At 38.7% G+C, this 19,636-nt stretch overlaps 2 protein-coding genes across 4 annotated transcripts; one reads left to right on the top strand and one right to left on the bottom strand.

The window, feature by feature from the left end:
- Nucleotides 1–3,046: 3,046 nt before the first annotated feature.
- Nucleotides 3,047–19,555, bottom strand: lsp1b (lymphocyte specific protein 1 b). Of its 3 annotated transcripts, none has more exons than XM_079866826.1 (13): nucleotides 19,279–19,555; nucleotides 17,643–17,762; nucleotides 16,812–17,262; nucleotides 16,572–16,681; nucleotides 15,150–15,366; nucleotides 13,510–13,548; nucleotides 12,698–12,741; nucleotides 12,091–12,172; nucleotides 11,493–11,627; nucleotides 10,875–10,973; nucleotides 10,164–10,256; nucleotides 9,819–9,909; nucleotides 3,047–3,884 (listed from the first exon to the last, which is right to left on the bottom strand). In XM_079866826.1, exons 1-12 carry the CDS (start codon nucleotides 19,335–19,337, stop codon nucleotides 9,826–9,828), a joined length of 1,533 nt encoding a protein of 510 aa, XP_079722952.1. In that variant the 5' UTR covers nucleotides 19,338–19,555; the 3' UTR covers nucleotides 3,047–3,884; nucleotides 9,819–9,825. The 3 variants fall into 3 exon arrangements, with proteins under 3 accessions (XP_079722952.1, XP_079722951.1, XP_079722953.1); XM_079866825.1 differs by having other exon boundaries at nucleotides 11,493–11,630; nucleotides 19,279–19,553; XM_079866827.1 differs by lacking the exon at nucleotides 13,510–13,548 and having other exon boundaries at nucleotides 11,493–11,630; nucleotides 19,279–19,552.
- LOC307155839 (uncharacterized protein) lies at nucleotides 3,817–9,537 on the top strand. Its single transcript, XM_079866823.1, has 2 exons — nucleotides 3,817–3,904; nucleotides 4,319–9,537. Exon 2 carries the CDS (start codon nucleotides 4,327–4,329, stop codon nucleotides 8,662–8,664), a length of 4,338 nt encoding a protein of 1,445 aa, XP_079722949.1. The 5' UTR covers nucleotides 3,817–3,904; nucleotides 4,319–4,326; the 3' UTR covers nucleotides 8,665–9,537.
- Nucleotides 19,556–19,636: the final 81 nt, after the last annotated feature.

Raw genomic sequence — 19,636 nt, 5'->3', positions numbered from 1 at the left:
TGTGTGAGGGGGGGGGGGGGATCTGGACCATAAGGAGACCCACAGAATGTGCTGGATGAAAGGACGATCAGATTTGGAAAGCTGAGGCACCCAATCGCTATATCTGTCGTAGCACAAGGCAAGCAAAAATAAGCCCAAGTTAAGAGGGAGAGTATGGTAAGGCTCTTTAGAAATCTGGCTGTGATTAACAGAGGGATACAAAATGTCTTTGTGGATGCTTTGTGGGAGCAGGGCATGTGCTAGACGTCACAAGCTGGAAACTGAAAATGTTGTTGTCTACAATAGGGGCGAGTTTGACCAAAGCAAGCAAAAATTGTAATACAGTCAAACAAACTGCCTGAAGTGAATATTGTGCACACCAATCAGTGAACTTTGAAAGCAAGTTATTAAGTTTTAATGCTGATTAAATCTTGAAGCATATTAATAAGTACATTTTCATTTTAATAAGGAATACTCAAAAATACTCATCAATTATTGAACTAATACTTCAGCTGTTCAACTAACAACTAATACTTCAACTAATAACCACACTGTAACTGTTCTTGTTTAGAAAGAAAATGTATATTTGCAAGTATTTGTCCACTACAATTTGTACACTGAATAAAATGTCCAAACAATAAATTGAAAATTATTTTAAGAATTAAAAAAAGTTCTTGTACAGCTCGGTTTTTATAGTTTAAATTTAAATGTGCATAAAAGTCACAGTGAAATCAAAATTGACCATTTTTATTTCGTATGTAATATTTCTGCATTTATTATAAATGATTTACCCGTGCACATCATTATTTTTTAATTCATGTGCCTTGAAAATCTTTAATCAAAATACTTCCACTCCCACTTGCAGAGACATCTCTTCTCTGATGAGACGTTCACTGGTGTGAGGGCGGGACAGCCTGTCACAGGATCACAGCAATAGCAAATCACAACGATCCAACAAACCAATCAATTCCCAGTGAACAAAATCAAGTTCCGTCCTACATTTTTTTCATGTTCGAAAAGACGTTTTAAGCAGATATATGTCTCTCTCTCTCTCTCTCTCTCTCTCTCATTAACCATTTCAGTCGTATCCGACTCTTCTTTGGCCATCTCTCGCTATACGTGAGAGACTGTCATGAATTTTCTTGCCAATGATTTTTCTGGGGTAGGTTGCCAGGTCTTTTCACAAACCTCCCCATTACATGGCTCACACACTCACACATTCACACCTAAGGACAATTAACATTTGTCACACCTAAGCATCTCCAATTCACCTATACTGCATGTTTTTGAATAGTGGGGGAAACCGGTGCACCCGGAGGAAACCCACGCAGACACGGGGAGAACTCCACACAGAAAGGACTCCTGGTTCAGCCGCCCATGACTTGAACCAGGGACCTTCTTGCTGTGACATGCTACCCTGCTACCCACAGAGCCAGATATATGTCGCAAGAGACTATTGAAACTGTTACATGCCGATTTTAAACGTGAATCTGCACCCATGCCACAACCAAAATGTATCAGAAGACTATTAAAAATATTACCTCTGCATACATGTGACAGCAATTTCATGCCTTCAATATCATAAATGCATGCAGAGATAGCAAATGAGAAATACTTTTGATAACCTAACACATGCACTGGGCCTGCATATGTTTCAGGTGAGGTGGAAAGCCCCTGCTGGTTACATCTCACTGGCTGTCAGAGCGCAGATTGAATTCAGGGCGATGAGTTTTATTTTTGGCATGGAAAAGGGGTAGGTCACCATGTCCTGTTGCTCTGTTCCACTAATCTTCCCCCACCACACTCGCACAGAGTTGGACCCAGCAGACGCACACTTAATTGTACAGCAATACTTGCACAGGTAAAAACAAAAAACGCACAGTTTAGCTTTCATTAACAATGTGTCTGTGATCTGCAAGTGGTTGTCTTGTGCATGGCTCTGTGAGAGACGCTAGGCCTCTGCTCATTGTGCTAACTACCACTAGTGTCAAAGTGCCTGCTTTAAAACCATTGAAAGCTGCTTTTGTCATTTAAGATCTTTGTTTGGCATATGTAATATGACTGGCCAGTGTGTGGCATTTGTGCACCTTGTATTTGTATTTCACAGTACTTATTAAGTGATATTAATTTCATATCTGTCTGTTCATATCTTTTGCAGATCAGCATCATCTCTTTCTTCTGGCCTCACTGTAAGTCTCATGAATTCTTATAGCACGATCATCCTACCTGAAGTATTTAATTTAAAAAAAAATCTTTGCTACAATACACAATAGTGAACAGTACAACGATTTAGCATGAAGTCTTTCAATTGCTAATAGAACAGAGTGTTAAGCTAAAAGACATGTCTCAGGTCTTCAGCACTCAGACATCTCACACATGTCTAAGGAAAGGCATGGAATTAGATCACTGAGGTTAAAATGTTTGTCAACCAGATACACAGTAATACAAGATAAAAAAAAACCAAACTATAATTATCTTATGTATTATAAGATAACTATTAAATGCATTCTAATGAAAGTAGTTAGTGTAATTTCCACCTCTGTGCTGTTGTGTGAGAATTGAGGCTGGGGTCGTGTTTATCTTATTGTGGTTCCAGGATGTGCAGTCTTTCAGTGGGCAAAAATAAAACGTAGAGCAGCTCAAGATCACATTTCAGGGATACTACTGTCACACAGGCACTAGAATACACACAGATACTAAAGTAACCCAGATACAGAGGGAGTCACAGACTGTATGTACATGCAAGAATATTACAATATTGACCAGACTTTTGGGATATTCTCTATAATGGTGAATTTGAATTGAATAAATTCTGTTATATGTAAGGGTCATATATGCTTATTAACCTATTAACAGAGGACAAACATACTTCCCTAAAAAAAAAAAATAACTTGTTCATGGTTCACAAAATCACGGTATTTTGACACGTCTGTGAACTGCAGGATGTCTAAATGTGAATATACATGGAAAGACATTCTACAACTCACTATGTATATTCTATGTATGTATGGAATTTAAGAGGACATATTTTCAACAGAATGGATGAACAAAGAGACAAAACACTCACCTGAAAATTGACAAGTTTTATTTGTGACAAATACACCTTACACTGCACAGATGTTTGGTTGATTGGTTTACATGTGTTGACAGTGTAAGGCTATAACAGAATATTACTCACTTATATGGAGACAATATTCTAAACGAAAATCATGAGAGAGGAAAGAAAACTAATTGAGAGCTGGACATCGAGAGTAAGAATGCTCAGAATGAAAACGCTATTTAAACTAAAAGAAAATTTGTATCAGCTATAAGAAATCATTCAACATTTTGACAAACTGTAAATATATATATGAGAACTTACTTTCTGTAAATTACTTTTGTTTTCACAAAAATCCTTATTTTTAAGGAAGAGGTGTTGAATCATGTTCCTTAAGGTCTACCAGCAGAGTTTAGCTCTAGCCTTACTTAAACACACCTGAACCAGCAAATCAAAGTCTTCAGGATCACTACAAACGTTCAGGCAGGAAGTTGTGTTGGAACTTGGAACTAAATTTGTGGCTCTCCAGGAGCAGGATTGAACACCACTGATTTAAGGTTTGACACATTAATGTGATGTTATTGTAACTAATCACACTGTAACGGTCAATTGTGATTAAAACAGCATCCTTGTTTCCAAATATTTGGGTCACTTTTACCCAATTATATGATTTTCTTCATCAGTAAAATCATTCAAAGCTTTGGCACCACTTTGATTTTACTTAAAATGTAAGGCAGCAATTCAAATGTAAAAGGTTTCAAATTTAGTGGGTTTAAAACTTTTTTTTTTTTTTTTAACAGTGCAATAACTGAAGGACGGTGATCACATCAGCATCCTGTCTTCGGACCTCTTTGTGTCCAGCAGCCAGCTAAAGAGAGATAGAGAGAGGTCAGTTATTTTGCATTAACCACATCAATATATATACAATCATAAATCCATAAATTTATATATTCATTTAAGAGTGAAAAGTAAACCCTGCGAGTAACCCTCAAATAAAAATTTAATTTCAAACTAGCTTCTGGGTTTGGACATACAATATATAACACTGTTATATAAGTTATCTACACTTTAAAAAAATTGTGCAGGACTTACTTTGAAACAATTTTCACTCAGAAATTGAAATGAAGCCAAAATGGAATCCAGACATTTGAATTATTTAAGCATGTATTAAGCATGATGATGGAGTGAAATTCACAGTTAATATGAAGAAATAGAGATCAAGTTTAAAACCAAAGTTAGCATTCAGTATGAATTGAAGTTTATTTTTTAAATACTAGTATTTGTGGCTTGTTTTCAATGCAGGTGTTGAAATGCTGATGGCTTTAAGTTATGGTAGTCAGTCTAGTCTGCTTTCACAGCAGTACCCTCCCCCTCTACTGCCAAAACCAGGGCGAGACAATGCCCGTCTACAGAAACTCCTGAAGAAAAGTGCCAAAAAGAAAGTCAGCTCTTCCTCTCAGACACCCATCCCATTCCGATCAAACCTGTCACCAGTAAATGAGGCCAGCCCTGACCTGGAGCACAGCGACCAGTCCACGCCTCCAAGGACTCCAGAAACCCCTCTCTTTAGCGGGACCTTCGATTCTCGATATTCCTCCAGCAGCCCTTTCTGCCTTCACTCCCCTTCCCCATACTTTTACCCCACCAACAGCTCACACTACAGTTCCACGCCGACACTGTCTCCACAGTCGTACTCTTACCCTGCCCGATCGCTGGAGCACCAGATAGCACCTCTATACACATGCTCATCAATCCTTTTTGACGAAGACTCAGAGCAGGCCACAGACGCAGACCCAGATTCATCCTTTGAGATAGCCTTCAGTCAAACACTTCAGTCCAGTTCCTCAAGAGTAAGGATGACGCATGGCACATTCGGCGAACAACAGACCTATCAAGCCTCAGTGCAAATACAACCCCCCCCTTTGAATCCAGTTCGACCTCCCGCTCCAAATTTGACATCAGCCTGTGCACCGGGTTCCCAGACACAACCATCAATCTCTCAGATTCCAGTGAGCCAATCCAATGTGGAAGGATATAAAAACGTTGCACCTGCACTCATTACTCACACACCTCTCACAAATAGTCACGTCATGGAAACAGCTAGGTCACAAGTCAAGACTTCCACAATGGAGAAAACTGCTGCTTTTCCACAAACAATGATTTATACTCCAAAAACTTCATTTTATAAGATATCAAAGCCCCCTATTCAAGACCCCTGGGCTTGTGGTTCTGCTTTACAGGGAGAAGCACCATCAATTGCAAAAAATCCAGTGATAGATGTTAAACAAAATTCAGGGACAAGGTATGAATTTCAAACGCCACCTTGTCAGATGAATACACATGTAAGCTCAGTAAGACCTGTTTTTGAAGCTTCTACAGATAATCAACCCTTGTTTGCATTCAACTCTACATTATCCTCCACAATGGAGGCAAGAGTCTCTACAGAAAACCATCAGGGACCCCTTCCTCAAAATAAATGGCTCCAACCTCCCTCGGTGATTAGTGTAAAAGCTCAGAGTGCAGCAGCTGATCATGATGATGGCCTTAAAAAAATTGCTGTGGATAAAATAACGAATTCCATTCCAAATGGTGTTGTGTTTGCCACAGGACTCAAACCATTCACTTCTCATGCCTATTCTGAGGAATGCTCGACACCAAAGATTTCTAAATGTGAAGTTTCTTTATCTAAGACCCCTACCGAGGCTAGTAAGTCAAGCTCTAGAGCATGTGAGGTGCTTACATCTACAGTTATACAGGAGTATCCAATGACTAAAACTGAAACTTCAGAAACCTGTATACTGACACCAGCCAAGTCTGTTCCAACAGACGCAAGTCAGGAAACATCCATGCCTGCACCTTTCCGAAACTACCAAACACCCAGTACTCCTGTATACTGGTCACCAAGACCACCAGCACGGTTTGTGGGCAACCAGAAGCCATTGCAAAATGATATTAACGTCTCAAAACGAAAGTCAACATACTATGGTTTGACACCTGCTGAATATATTGCTTATGGTGGAATCAAGATTAATTCATATGGTGATCTATCTGTGTCTAAGCCTGAAATACCAGAAGATATTAAAAACATGACATATGAGAATTGCATGTCCAAAACTCCAACTCAAGATAGGCTTAGCATTATATCTGATTTCAATGCAGAGAAATCCTTGGCAGATTTAGCGTCTTTAAAAACTTCAGTGACTGCACTGCCCTTGCAAATCGCGATGACAAACCAAACAAGTACTACGGTACTAGTAACTGACAAAACTGAAATTGAAACCATCAATAATCCCACTTCGGAAATAGCAAATAAAAGTTTAAAGGAGCAAGAGACAATCCCTGGAGTACAACCAAGGCCTCTAGCTTTAAATCCTGAAGATGCAATGTACAATGAACTTCAAATGACACCTTTAAGAATGATTGTAAACCCCACTGCTGTAGCAGAGGCTCCTAGACAACTAAATTCAGGATCTACAGGCATCCCCACCCCTCCTTTTGCAGCAGAGGGGAAAAAAATGCCAACTTACCCTTTTCCCCAGGTGCAATCAAATATTCAGAACTCAAATATAACCGGATTGTTAACAAAAAATGTCTTGTCAGTTCAAAATATCCCACTGCAAACAGTGCAGTCAGAGACTGCACACAGATTTATATATCCAACAGAAAGTTTTAATCCTGCATCAGTGAAAATGATGCAGTCACACGTTTCTGCAAATCAAGAGCAGAAAACCTTGCCGTGTTTATCCAAAAGTTCTTTAGGAACTTACTCTGCTGTCTGTGATTCTTCTACTGCCATCATTACAGGCAATCAACTTCACAATATCATAAACACCAACAATGAAGGTTTCACTGTAAATAAAATCACAACAAACTCAACCAATATCACAGATTCTAGAATGCCATCTGCAGACACCAGAGGTTACATTAAAGTCCCTCCTGATATTAAACGTGCAGCCCTATTAAAGCCAGAGGAAACTAAATCTACAGCTCAATCAAGGTTAGGTTCATCTATCTTTACAGACTCATCAAAGACAGAAATAACCAGACATGAAGACTCAAATAAGTCTTGTGCAGCCAATCCTGTAGTTTTGGCCAAATCAGATATATTTAATCGTCCAAGCCCCCCTAAAACAGATATATTTAATACTAAAAGTCCCTTTAAAACAGAGGCACCTCAACTTGCAAATACATCTAAATCAGGAGCAAATAAAAATGACGTTTTATTAAACCCAAATTCAACACCTCCCTCCTTGAAATCCAAAGATAAAATCAACCAAAACACAGAAGAAACCAAAGGTCAGCAAATGTTGAAACATGACAACAATGTGAAATCTATTCCAAGCCCTCCAAACAAAAGAAGTACATCATCCAAAATCCCCTCAGATGGACAGGTATTTTCACCTGCACCTTACTCTGAGGCTCTAGTCACGCATTTGGCAAAGGATAAATCTTCTAAACAAGGCAATGAAGACTTAATACCCATCAGTGGTGTTACAAAAGACCCATTGATAGATTTGGAATCAGACTTACAGGTCTCCAATAAAACCAACACTGATTCCAAAGCTGCATTTAAAGTTAAAATTGAATCTAAATCAAACAATTCAACAACATTACAAAGATATTCAATCAAACCATCAAATAACGTACCCCAGGACACCAAATTGAATATGGATAGTGTGCAGTCCAAATCCGTAAAATCTGACACTCAAAAGGCTTTACCGTGTTCAATTGTCAAGAATTTTTGCAAAGCTCCAAGTGCAGAAAATAGTCTTGCTGCCATGCTTCTCAAAGCCGCCAAATCCCTACCACTCTCTTCATCTGATGAAAGCTGTGTTAAATCCCAGACAGAAGCCAAAGCATCTAATATGGATGTAAAAGCACAACATATAACTGCTCAGGACTCAAATATTGATCTCATCACAGTTAAAGTGTTAAAGTCTGATACCTCAAAACCTCAAAAGTGTTTAAAAGATTCATTAGCCACTGAAAGACAAAATGAGGCTGTAGCCACTGAAGATGGCAAGTTTAGCAAAGAGACTCCCTCTGAACCCACACCAAATGATCAGAAGGGACAAAATGAACCTAAGAGTGCACAAAAACCCAAAGGCCTGAAGGCCAAACTCAGTGGCTGGACAAGGCTGAAAAAGCACATGGTTGTTGAACCTGATGCCCCCAGTTTTCCAGAGCCTGATGCAGAGCAAAATGCTCAGAAAGCAGATCTAAATATAAGTGGTAAAGACAAGTCTGCAAGGGACAAAGAACAGTCATCGGGTGGACAGGATGTGGTCAAAAAGAAAGATGAGCCCAAGGTAACAAAAATGTGGGATGCTGTACTTTTTCATATGTTTGCCACAAAGGAGAACATTATGAAGCAGATACATAGCAACAAAACCGAGGAAGAGCGGAAAAACATCGAGAAGGATGGCCAGTTGGTCCCATCCTTCGTCCACCGTCTGCCCATCCTTCTCTACAGCCCGCGCTTCAATGCCCGGAAGCTGAAGGAGGCAGCTGCGAAACCTCTCAACAAAATAGCTACAGCCTTTGAAAGAGGGCTGCTGAATCGCAAACAGAAAGGCGAAGAGCCAAAAGACTTCAACAGAACAGCCAAAGGATTTGGTACATCTACAGAAATAATGGCAGATGTTTGATTGAATTTCAAATGTACAGTGTAAAGTTGATTTCAACTACAAAATGATCCAATTATGTAGTATTGTAGTGCTGTAAATGTAATTTCCTTTTTCTTCATGAAATCAACGATGAGACAAACAAACTATACACTGCAGTCTGCTCTGAGCAGTGCAGTAAGGGGCTGGTCAGCAGAAATTGAGGCCTAGTCATTCCTGCACTGAGAGAGCGACTGATAGGTGCAGCTGTTCGGGATGTGGCGAGTGAGGAAGTGAGCAAGGGCTGAAAACGTAATGATGACAATGATCAAAAAAGGAAAGCGGCTCAGAGAGCAATGTGGATGGATCCTGGGTTTAAGTTTGCGCACGTCAGCCAAGCTGGGTGGTGCGAGCAGACGTGTTCTGAATAGAGAGTTTCAGAATGTGACGTCCTGAGCGGTGTCAAGAACGAGATATGACATGATGGCAGTGCTGTTCATTTCAAAAAGGTCAGAGGGAAATTGGAAAGGTATAACTAGAACATGAAGGAAAGATATTTGAAATGCAAATTTTAATCTTAATAGGTTGATCATGAAATAAGACCCTAAAAACTAGTTTCAGATGTGTTCATTTTTACTTTTCTTTTAAGTTAAAACCATTTGAGTTTTGGATGTTTTCTAGTGAAATGTTGCAAGTGATTTCATGCTTATGGATTCATTTGTAGTTCAGTGTCACAAATAATCATTAGACTGATAGGTGAGACATGTGACATTTACTGAATACTACCCAGAGCTCCAAGGAAAGAAGACACTTTATAAGATGATAATTTTGGCAGCTCTTGTACTTCAGGGATCTCTGTTACAAAAGGAGAGAACTGGCTACAAATATCCTAAATAAACACTACAAATGGAACCATCACATATATTGTCATAATTTATAACAGTGAGAAACTACAATAAACACTCTTTAACAATTAATCATCACACACACACACACACACTGTACCGTGTACACCCAGAAGTTATTTTAATATAATGTGTTTGTAACCAGCGGTATACAACCAAGCTAATGTATAGAACATTATCATACTTTAGTTACTCTAGTAAAGCATGACTTATGTCTGTGTAGTAATAAACATGCTGAATTTATATTTTGTTATTTTGAATAAAAAATTTGAATAAAGAAAATAAATTTCTTACTTGATCCTTAGTTTGTGTCATTATCAATGAAGACCTTCTCGTACTTCCCATGCCCACTCACAACAAATTTGTACCTTTTTCCAGACGATCCCTGAAAAGGTAAAGATCAAATTACAACCTTTAAACCTATAAAACCAGTGAAGGGGACTTATGTTAATGATAATGAGCCTGTGCTCAATGTGAACAGCCAAACTCAAATGATGATTATAAGAACTGATGCTGATTGTTGTTTATGGGTTGTTTTTGAACAATTAACCTATAACTTTAACCTAACAGCAGTTTAGAAGAAGGTTTCTGTAGGGTTGATCATGGTTTAGTGTCAGTACATTAGGAGTTTTGATGTACCTTTGCACATGGTTTATCCTGTGACAAGTTGTCTCCCAGATTCTCCCACATGGATTTTATGTTACGCACCTCACCAGCCTTAACATCCTGACACTAACACACACAAAGAAAGATAATAAATGCCATAGTTAGGATTAATGTTTTTTTTAACCTAAAAGGTTTTTTTTGTTTTGTTTTTTTTTACCTTGGTTCAGGCCTAAACCACTAGATGGCGTCATTGAACAACAGGCTATTCAGGGATCTCTCCCATCACATGACCTGCCACAGCATGAACTTTAACCATACAAAATCTTTTATATTTTCTATAGATTATATCCAGAAAACACATATACATACACAGCAGCAGTCCAAAGCCAAAAAGTCACAAAAACAAAGCAGACATCAGATATTTTAAAATTGCTGGCGTCTTCTAAAACTCTTCCACAATAGTTTATTGCCATTGGACTTTAACCCAGTGGACCCCATTGACATTTTGAAAGAGTGAGAAACCACCTAAATCCACCCACTCATGGAGAAAAAGAGAGATAGGAATTGTTTACCTTATTGAAAAAGATGAGAAGAACAGCAGGCACAAGAAAAAGTGGAAAGAAGAGAACTAAAGTTGAAGAAAAAGAGGATAGAGGATACAAAAGTTTCAGAAGGAAATGAACTATTAGTAGGATTCAGGAAAGAAACTATGCGATTAACATTCAGAGACCCATTTAAACTTACAGCTGCTTTGGAGGAGGGACTCTTGGTGTTGACATCAGAGTTTCCTTTCACCCATTGGTTAATTAGATCTGTCACGCCCACATTTATTCCCTCTGTATCCTGAATCAGAGTAACATGTCATCATTTATTCTTTCATTTACTCACTCACTGACTTTTTAGTGTGCTGCAACTGAGGGAAACACGTGGAATTATGCAGTAGGCTACTATATTTTAACCAGTAGCTTACCATCACTTTTTTGCGTACTGGAACTTCTCACAGAAAATGAAAATTCTGTCATTATTTACTCTCATATTGTTGTTCTAAACCTGTATGACAGTCTTTTGTGGAACATAAATAAAAAATATATTTTTGTCCATACAATGACAGTCAGAGGGGTCTAAAACAACACTGAACCAATTACTTTCATTGTATGGTGAGAAAGAAAGAAAGAAAGAAAGAAAGAAAGAAAGAAAGAAAGAAAGAAAGAAAGAAAGAAAGAAAGAAAGAAAGAAAGAAAGAAAGAAAGAAAGAAAGAAAGTGAGTGAGACAATCTTGGGTGAGAAAATGGTGACAGAATTTCCATTTTTTGGGTGAACTATTTAACAGAATAATTTATTGATAAACATGACCATATGAACCTTAGAGGACACAGCCCTTGCTGAATTCTGATTCCAGGCTTCCCCCGCCTCAAACAGGGTCTTCCTGGCAGATACAGGCTCTGGTGATGTTGGGACATCCATTAGCTTGACTACGTTCCCCTCTTTATTATAGCACTCCTGCACACGCACAAAAACACACACTATGACTGGAAATATTACGCTATCTGATTCACAGCAGAGACTATGTGATAAAACACCTGCGTAACTCTCAGCAACAAAAGCACAGTAACACCTGGATCCACTATACACACATTTGCCATGGGGCTTTTACACACTTCCTGACAGTTATGTGGCAGGAAACCAGAGGCCGGGCTAAGAACACAATAGTTTGAGTCATATGACTAATAGAAGAGGTGCCTGGGCATGCAGGGTGTCCGAATGCACCCCAGCAGTGAGATCAGAGTAGTAAACATCAGAGCAGGTGTAAGTAAGCACTGGGTGTGGTAAGAAGAGCTGCGTGTGTAAAGAAATGAATGTAAAAGCAGCAGAATAGCTGTGCAGGTGTGTTTACAGGAATATATGCGAAAAGCCTAACTATGAAATTGACATTATACAAGCACATGCGAAGGTAATTCACCTCAATGGCATGGTTGTACTGCTCCAATCTTCCATCTAACTTTGAGATGATCGTGGGAGGCTGTGTCTTCTTTATGCTGTTCCTGTTTTCACAAACAGATGAAATATTACCTAAAGCACCACTGTTTTCCAAGAAACAGATCATCTCAGAACAAGCAGTGACATGAAGAGGACCATGACTCATAAAGTAGAGTAAGATACAAACAAAATCACAGTGAAGTATATTGTTTATACTTCATGCCAAGACAAAACAATGTGGAAAAGAATAGCCAGGCTTTTGAGATACATGTAAAAAAAAACTGTTTTGAATAGGAGAAAGATACATAGAGAGAAACATGTCCTGTCATGTCTGCCTGAAAGGCGAACCATGTTTCAAACAGCTGTTCATTCATGAATTAATCATTCATGTGTCATGTTTAGATAAAACAGAAAATACTGATGAACCCATGATGTCATACCACAGCACAGAAAAACAATCCTGCCGCTGCTGCTTCTCACACTCCATACTATGAGGGGATTTTTTTTGTTTTTTTTTTGTTTCAATCCTACAATAAATCACTTGTATCCATTGATCTCAATCTGTATGTGTGTTTCTGAAGTCTACTTACTTTTTTTTAACGGAGCGGTTTAGAGACTCAGTCCTCTCAGTAATCTGTAGATTAAACAGTAAAGCAACATTTATTTGTAAATGGATTCAAAAAATGTGTGAATTCTTACAGTCATAAGCATGAAAACATTTATGGCAATATTGTGTGCAATGTTTCCAGGCAAAAGGGAAAACGTGAAAAGCAGTGCAACTAAATTGGGTAACAGATAATGATTGCAAAAAGTAAATTCTCTGTCAAGATTTTGAGCCAATACTGAAAAGCAGTTCAACCGATTGATGTCGTAAGCAGATTTATTTCATAATTTCAATGCTGGAGACTTTGTATCTGGCTTTTTTGACCCTGTAAATCCCTGTAGTTGGTTCCAATTTCACTTTCCACAAAAAGGTCCAGTTTTGGCCAACAGTATAGGATACATTCGTTCACAAAATGTCTTCCTGCCACCCATTTCCTGTGTTTTTAAAATGTCATCACCTTATGTGCCTGTGCTTTTAAGAACTGATCTGTTGCCTTTAAAATAAGTCGTACACATGGATATATTTGGGGTACTAGGTCATCATAAATGTTCATACATAAAAATTTTTTAAAAAATGGTTCACTAAATGCTAAACTTTATCAGGATCAGTTTTTTTCAGAACATTGTAAAAGTAAGATGGAAGGGAATATGATCGTGGACATAAACGGAACAGATGCAAAGCAATTATAACCACAGCTTTATAAAGCAAGTGTAAGGTGCACAGTACTAGCAGACACACACAAACACTCTAAAGTACAATTCGATACTATCATGCACATGCACATAGTAAGCAACTCACCGAGCTTGTACCTTCTGATTGCCACTCCTCACCCTCAGCCTGAATCCAGCAAGCAAATAAAGCACACACACACAAAGCACCTCAGCAATGTAAAGCAGATGCTTCATGTTTCATCTTTATCCCTCAACCCACACCATTGCAATGAAAATATCAGAACCACACACAGCACATGGAAGATGTCAGTTACGAAAAAAGCACATGGAAGATACCAGATAAAATTACAGAGTGAAAACACCACTGAGCACAATGCACAAACACATGTTTTGTAGTATGTCATGTTTTATATCAGGGAGAGGACCTACCATTATCATACAATAATATGTTATTCATAAAGGTGATTTGAGCCATTTCTACACTGCAAACACCACCAAATTGTATAGCAAAAAAAAAAAAAGTACTGTATAATTGTATAACAAACCAATAAACCAATTTTTAGGTAGTTTTTAAGGTATTTCCTCATAAAAGGTCCCTATAGGTTTTTCAGGTTTATTATCATTTGAGACATTTGTCCCCACATGAAGACACAAACAAGATCACCCAGTCTCTGCAGAGTGTCCAAACTTGATCATAGTGGGCCACCTTACAGCAGATTTTAGCTCCAACCAACCTGACTAGAAGTTTCTAATAATCCTCTTTCAAATAAAGTTCACTTGGTGGCCATATTTGCATCGTATTTTCAGGCATGCAAGAATAACAAAAACTGCTGGCAAAACTCAGATTTAAATAAAATATTTCAAATCAGCAAAAAAACTAAACAAAATTCTGACACAAACTGTCCCATATATTTGTTTTCTTATGCTCAAATAGCATTTAAAGCTTATATTTCCAGTTGGTCCAGCCAATGTGCATGTGCAGTTTTGTTCTGTTCCTGTTCTGTTCAGGTTCTATGTCTGCACTTACACTGGCACAAAAATCAGATGTTTTGCTCACATCTGACAAGAATTGGGCATTGTTGCACACATGTAAACACAGAAATGTATATTCTAGATATTCTAACAGATATTAAAATAACTAACGAGAACTACTGTTATTTTTATACATTCATTCAAATTTTGTGGTGCAAGCATCAACTTGCTTTAACTCAACCTTGCTTGCAAGTGATCATAAGCAGGATAATCACATCTGTGTGCATTAAAGTCAAAGAACTACCTGATATGAATTATATAAATAATTGTTCTACACTGCCATTCAAAACCTGAGGGTCAACCTCGATCACCAGCAGAATCATTCTTGTTTGGGCGGGGACTAATATATACATAGATATACGTTTTGTGAATACGTGAATATAAACTGGCAGGACAAACATTTTTTAAATGGTCAAAGGATCAGATCTGTGCATTAAGCCTTGTAGCCTCTGTGATGTGATGTGTAAAAGGCTTACTTGGTGAAACCATTCACTCGTGTACCGAGTCTTCAGACCAAGTCTGACACTCTATAAAACTAATCATTCTAGAAGTTTTCATTTGTTTTGCAGGTCAACATTGTGATTTAGATAATGATGCCAGATCATCAGCAATTAAAAACTGTGTTAATGTTCATTTGAATACTGTTTAACAAGCATGTTTGCTCATATCTGTAACAAATCTTTAATTATAAAGTCATTTTGAGGTGTGAGGTGTCTGATGGCGATGATGTCATACCATGTAGGAGGGGCTCCTGGGGCTGACAGGACTGAAAGGCTCCTCTGGATCTCCGCTGGATATACTCAACCTCTTTAACTTCTCCATCACATCCCTCCTCTTCCTCTCTCTCTCCTCCTCTCTCATCATCCTCTGCACCTCCTCATGAGTCTGATCCTCTGTTTCTCTGTGCTGCTGGTTCTCCTCACTGTTATTCACAAACACTTCCTCCGACACACTAAATACAACAAGATTGAGAAAGGGAAATGATTCATGAAAAAAGTATTCTACCTCAAATGCAGGTTTTTTTTACCTCTCCGGACTGCTGAGAGCTGTTGAATCGACTGTGTCCATGTTACTCTGTACCTTCACTTCTCTGAGTAAGATGAAAAGCGCTGAACTCAGGAAGGACATTAGTTCTGGGGATGTTGTGAAACTTGTGATTTTATCATGTCATTTCTCAACACAGAGCCAACTCTATTGCTGCCCAATCATTGGCACACCGTTCTCAAACTGTTCTCCTGCATAGCTATGTCTCCATATAGCATGTCAGAGGATTTTTCATAAGAGTCACTGGAGTGACGAGTGAGGTAAGCAGGCACATATTGCTTTAAAATTGTGATTGAAAGGATAAAATGAACAAGCTCGTCCCAAAATTTAATTTAGAGCTCAATTTAAAAACCTCTCCGGACTGCTGAGAGCTGTTGAATCGACTGTGTCCATGTTACTCTGTATCTTCACTTCTCTGAGTTAGATGAAAAGCGCTGAACTCAGGAAGGACATTAGTTCTGGGGAAGTTGTGAAACTTGTGATTTTATCATGTCATTTCTCAACACAGAGCCAACTCTATTGCTGCCCAATCATTGGCACACCGTTCTCAAACTGTTCTCCTGGATTTTTCATAACAGTGAGTGACGAGTGAGGTAAGCAGTCACATATTGCTTTAAAATTGTGATTGACAGGATTAGATGAACAAGCTCGTCACAAAATGTCATTTAGAGCTCAATTTAAAAATGATTAAAGTTAACTTCAAGTCGACACCCTCATGTAAACTAACTCTCAACCCCTCAATGAGCAATAATTAGCTAAAGTGGCTACTTGCATAAACACACCCACAATGTTAAGACTGTCTTTTTTTTAATTAACTGACTTAAAGTTCTGACAAATCTTAATGAAAAAATTAGATGGCTAACTAAGACTTGTCTAAGCATTTTATGTAATCAGCCCTAGATATTTGTTTCCATCCTGTTAGGTATAGGCTACAACTGTAAATAATTATAATGAATAAAGTTTAAAAGCTTTAACTTGAGTCGAGCATATTTTAAAATGCCTTTTATAGCATAACAGCCTTTAACACAAGCATATTCATTTTCTAAAGTTCATTTAAAGCTTTAGCTTACTGAGCTGTATTGTTGTGAAGTGTGTGCCTGTCTACGCCTGTACCTGTCATTTATTCTCCTCCCCTCTTGTCCATTTGTGCTGTACTGTCTCCCATTCTGTTGGAGGACGACTGTGGAGGTGTAGGATATCTTCATCTCTACCTTTTTTTCTCTCTGTGAAAAAAAAAAAAACGATTCAGAAGTTTGTATGTTCGCTGCATTAAGTACTTACAGTAGGCACCTTTGAAAGACTGATTTTGATGCATGACTGAGTTGAGGTTAAATGCCTTCTTGAATATTGTACCTTCTCATCCATATTACAGCTCTGATTTTGTTTTTTCCAGAAAGATGATTCATGACCTTTCATCCTTCTCGGATCCTCCTCCTCTGCACACCATCGTCTGATCTCTCCCTCCTCCCTCTCTGCTGCCTTAATATTAGCCATTCTTTCCTGTTCTCTGGCACCCCAGTCTTCATCATCACCATCCTCATCCAGGTTTTGCTGATTTGAAAAGGGGGGTCGAGTCTGTGTAAATGGGGTGCTGTCATACACGTTTAAATCGTGCAGTTTACTATGTTGAGCAGAGCTGGAACAGAGCTGGGGTTTTGAGGGACGAGAGCCGTTGAGATGTGTTTTTACATCTTTGTGTTCCATTTGTTCCTCTTTGCGCCTGCTCAGAAGTGTCCAATCACTGAAGCCTTCGTCCTCTTCCAAAGAGGATGGAGGAGAGTTTGAAACCACATCATTCTGACCCCTACAAACAGTGAAACACTTTCAGAATTGCCTCTCACTAAGATACCAAAACAAGAACTAGTCTACTTACAACAGTTGAGTCTGTTAGAATAGAATAGAATAGAATAGAATAGAATAGAATAGAATAGAATAGAATAGAATAGAATAGAATAGAATAGAAGACTCTGTAACTGAATCAAAAGAACAGGTGTGGTCTTGTCACATATACACATACAAACTCACAAACAGATTAACACGACACAATGAGTAAGACAGAGAAAGTTGGCTTGAGCCACAATCTGGGGGTTGGGATTCCATGGAAACAAAACAAATACACACAACACAGTTTCTTTTAAGTATTTGCTGAAGACTGGAGTATGCTTTTAGGTTTTTGAAACTAACTGGTTGTCCAGAGACTGTGCAGTAGCTTGAGAAGCCTCAGTAGAGGTACTGGCTCTTGCACGCCGTCGTCGTTCTCTCTCAATTTCTTCTGCATCCTCCAGACTGCGCTGAACAGTGATCCTGTAAACACAAAAACAATTACTAAAAATGAAGATAACTAAATCAAGAATGCTGCATTTGTGTTGTGCATGAAGGTAAACAGAGGCTGATATGTATATATCTTCAGAACAAGCGCATCATCATTCTTATGACAATGATAGGGGTCATCTGACAGAAGGTAGGGTCAGAGATGGACAGGAAGTAAGTTAAACATGGACAGGAAGTGCAGGGTTCACACTGACAGGAAATGGCTCGCTGGCTTCCTTTATGGGGGCTGACATTACAGGAACTGGAACAACACCTTTTACTAAATATTTACAATAATTGTGCAGAGGTGGGTGATTGCCAGGCGGTTTTACACAATCACCCATTAAATCACAAGTTTTACTAAAGTCTCTCCTGCTATACACATTACACACACCTCTGGGAACTGATGCACTGATTGATAATATTGTCTTTAACCTGTTCTCATTGCAACTGTATTTATTTAAACTCTGTTTATCTACTGTGCTTATCAAACAAACATTCTGAATGTCCTTCTCCAAGTAAACAGTAGTTCAGTAAATCTTAATTCCATGATCATATTATGTTACACATGGACACACGGAAGAAGAAAAACACATACATCTCTAGACTGTTATGAGTAGTTAGTCAACTACTCACATTCTGCTTACAAATTTGAATCTGTTCCAAAACATATCATACTGAGTGAGTAAATGAACATAGCAAGCATTAAAGCAGAGTATAGCCTAAACCTATAACATCAATAATAACTGCACTATTTCCTTTGTTAAATAAACCCAGTGTGAGTGGCTGGGTGGTAAAACGGCTCAATTTTTCCGGCACAGTTTTTAGAGGATCTCCAGGTCCTTAGGGCAGAGTGGGTGGGGGCCGTTCTCTATCTCGCACATCCAGCAGATTTAGAGAAGGGGGTGATCTGATGATGTCACCACTCTCAGGAAAATTCCAGTAATAAAAGAAGCTATTGAAGCATGTCTTTGCCATTCCACATGATGTCATGAATTGACTCACCATGTGCCGTGTGAACAGCAGCCATCTGGGACGCCTTTGGGACAGATTTTACTTTAACTACAGACACCTCCTCGAGGACAGACACGTTATAATTTCATGACATCACTCAAAACTATGTAACAACACAATAATCTACCCTCAAAACACCTGGGAAGCCTTTGACTGTAAAATTTGTATGAAATACAGAGAGACCGCAAAACAACCGACAATAATTTTAACCCTTCCCCCTAAACACCCTGAAGAACTGATAAACAGCAGAAGAACTCATGCTCTGTGTTTCCCCTCTTGACCCCCCTGTCCTGCTTGATCATTACTATCAGCATGATAAGAGTTTAAAAGTCATCATTTAGGTTATAAAAGTCAAGATTCATAAAACAGGATTGAATGAAATGCAGCATACTCCATTTAGAGGCAAAAAAACAACAACTGGTGTAACTCTGTAGATCAAAGACTACACCTCTGACCAAATGGCCACAAACACACACACAAATGAAGAACATCTCACCTCTTGAGGTTATCTAATCCCTTTTTGCTGGAATGTCTTCGCAGGATTGAGCTGGACATGTTTCTGTGTTTCACTGACTACGAAATCTGACTGGTTTTCTGATTCTCTTTCCTCTCCTGTGAGTCCCCTTAAGGGTGTGAATGTGCTCCCCCTTTTTCACTGAGCAGGATTTAGTCAATCTCTCTCTCTCTCTCTCTCTCTCTCTCTCTCTCTCTCTGTTCCACTCACTCCCTTCCTCTGTCTCTCTCCATGTGTTTTTCATTCAGAGCTTTGAAACTGTCTCCTGTCTTTTCCAGTTCTCTCTTCCAATCAGCAGAAAGCTAACCAGTCATGTGATGGTCCCCTGGGAGAGTAAGAT

Source organism: Squalius cephalus (assembly GCF_949319135.1).
Source record: "Squalius cephalus genome assembly, chromosome: 3".
Taxonomy (NCBI): domain Eukaryota; kingdom Metazoa; phylum Chordata; class Actinopteri; order Cypriniformes; family Leuciscidae; genus Squalius; species Squalius cephalus.
The sequence above is the reverse complement of the archived record's forward strand: the minus strand, read 5'-3'. Positions and strand labels throughout refer to the sequence as shown.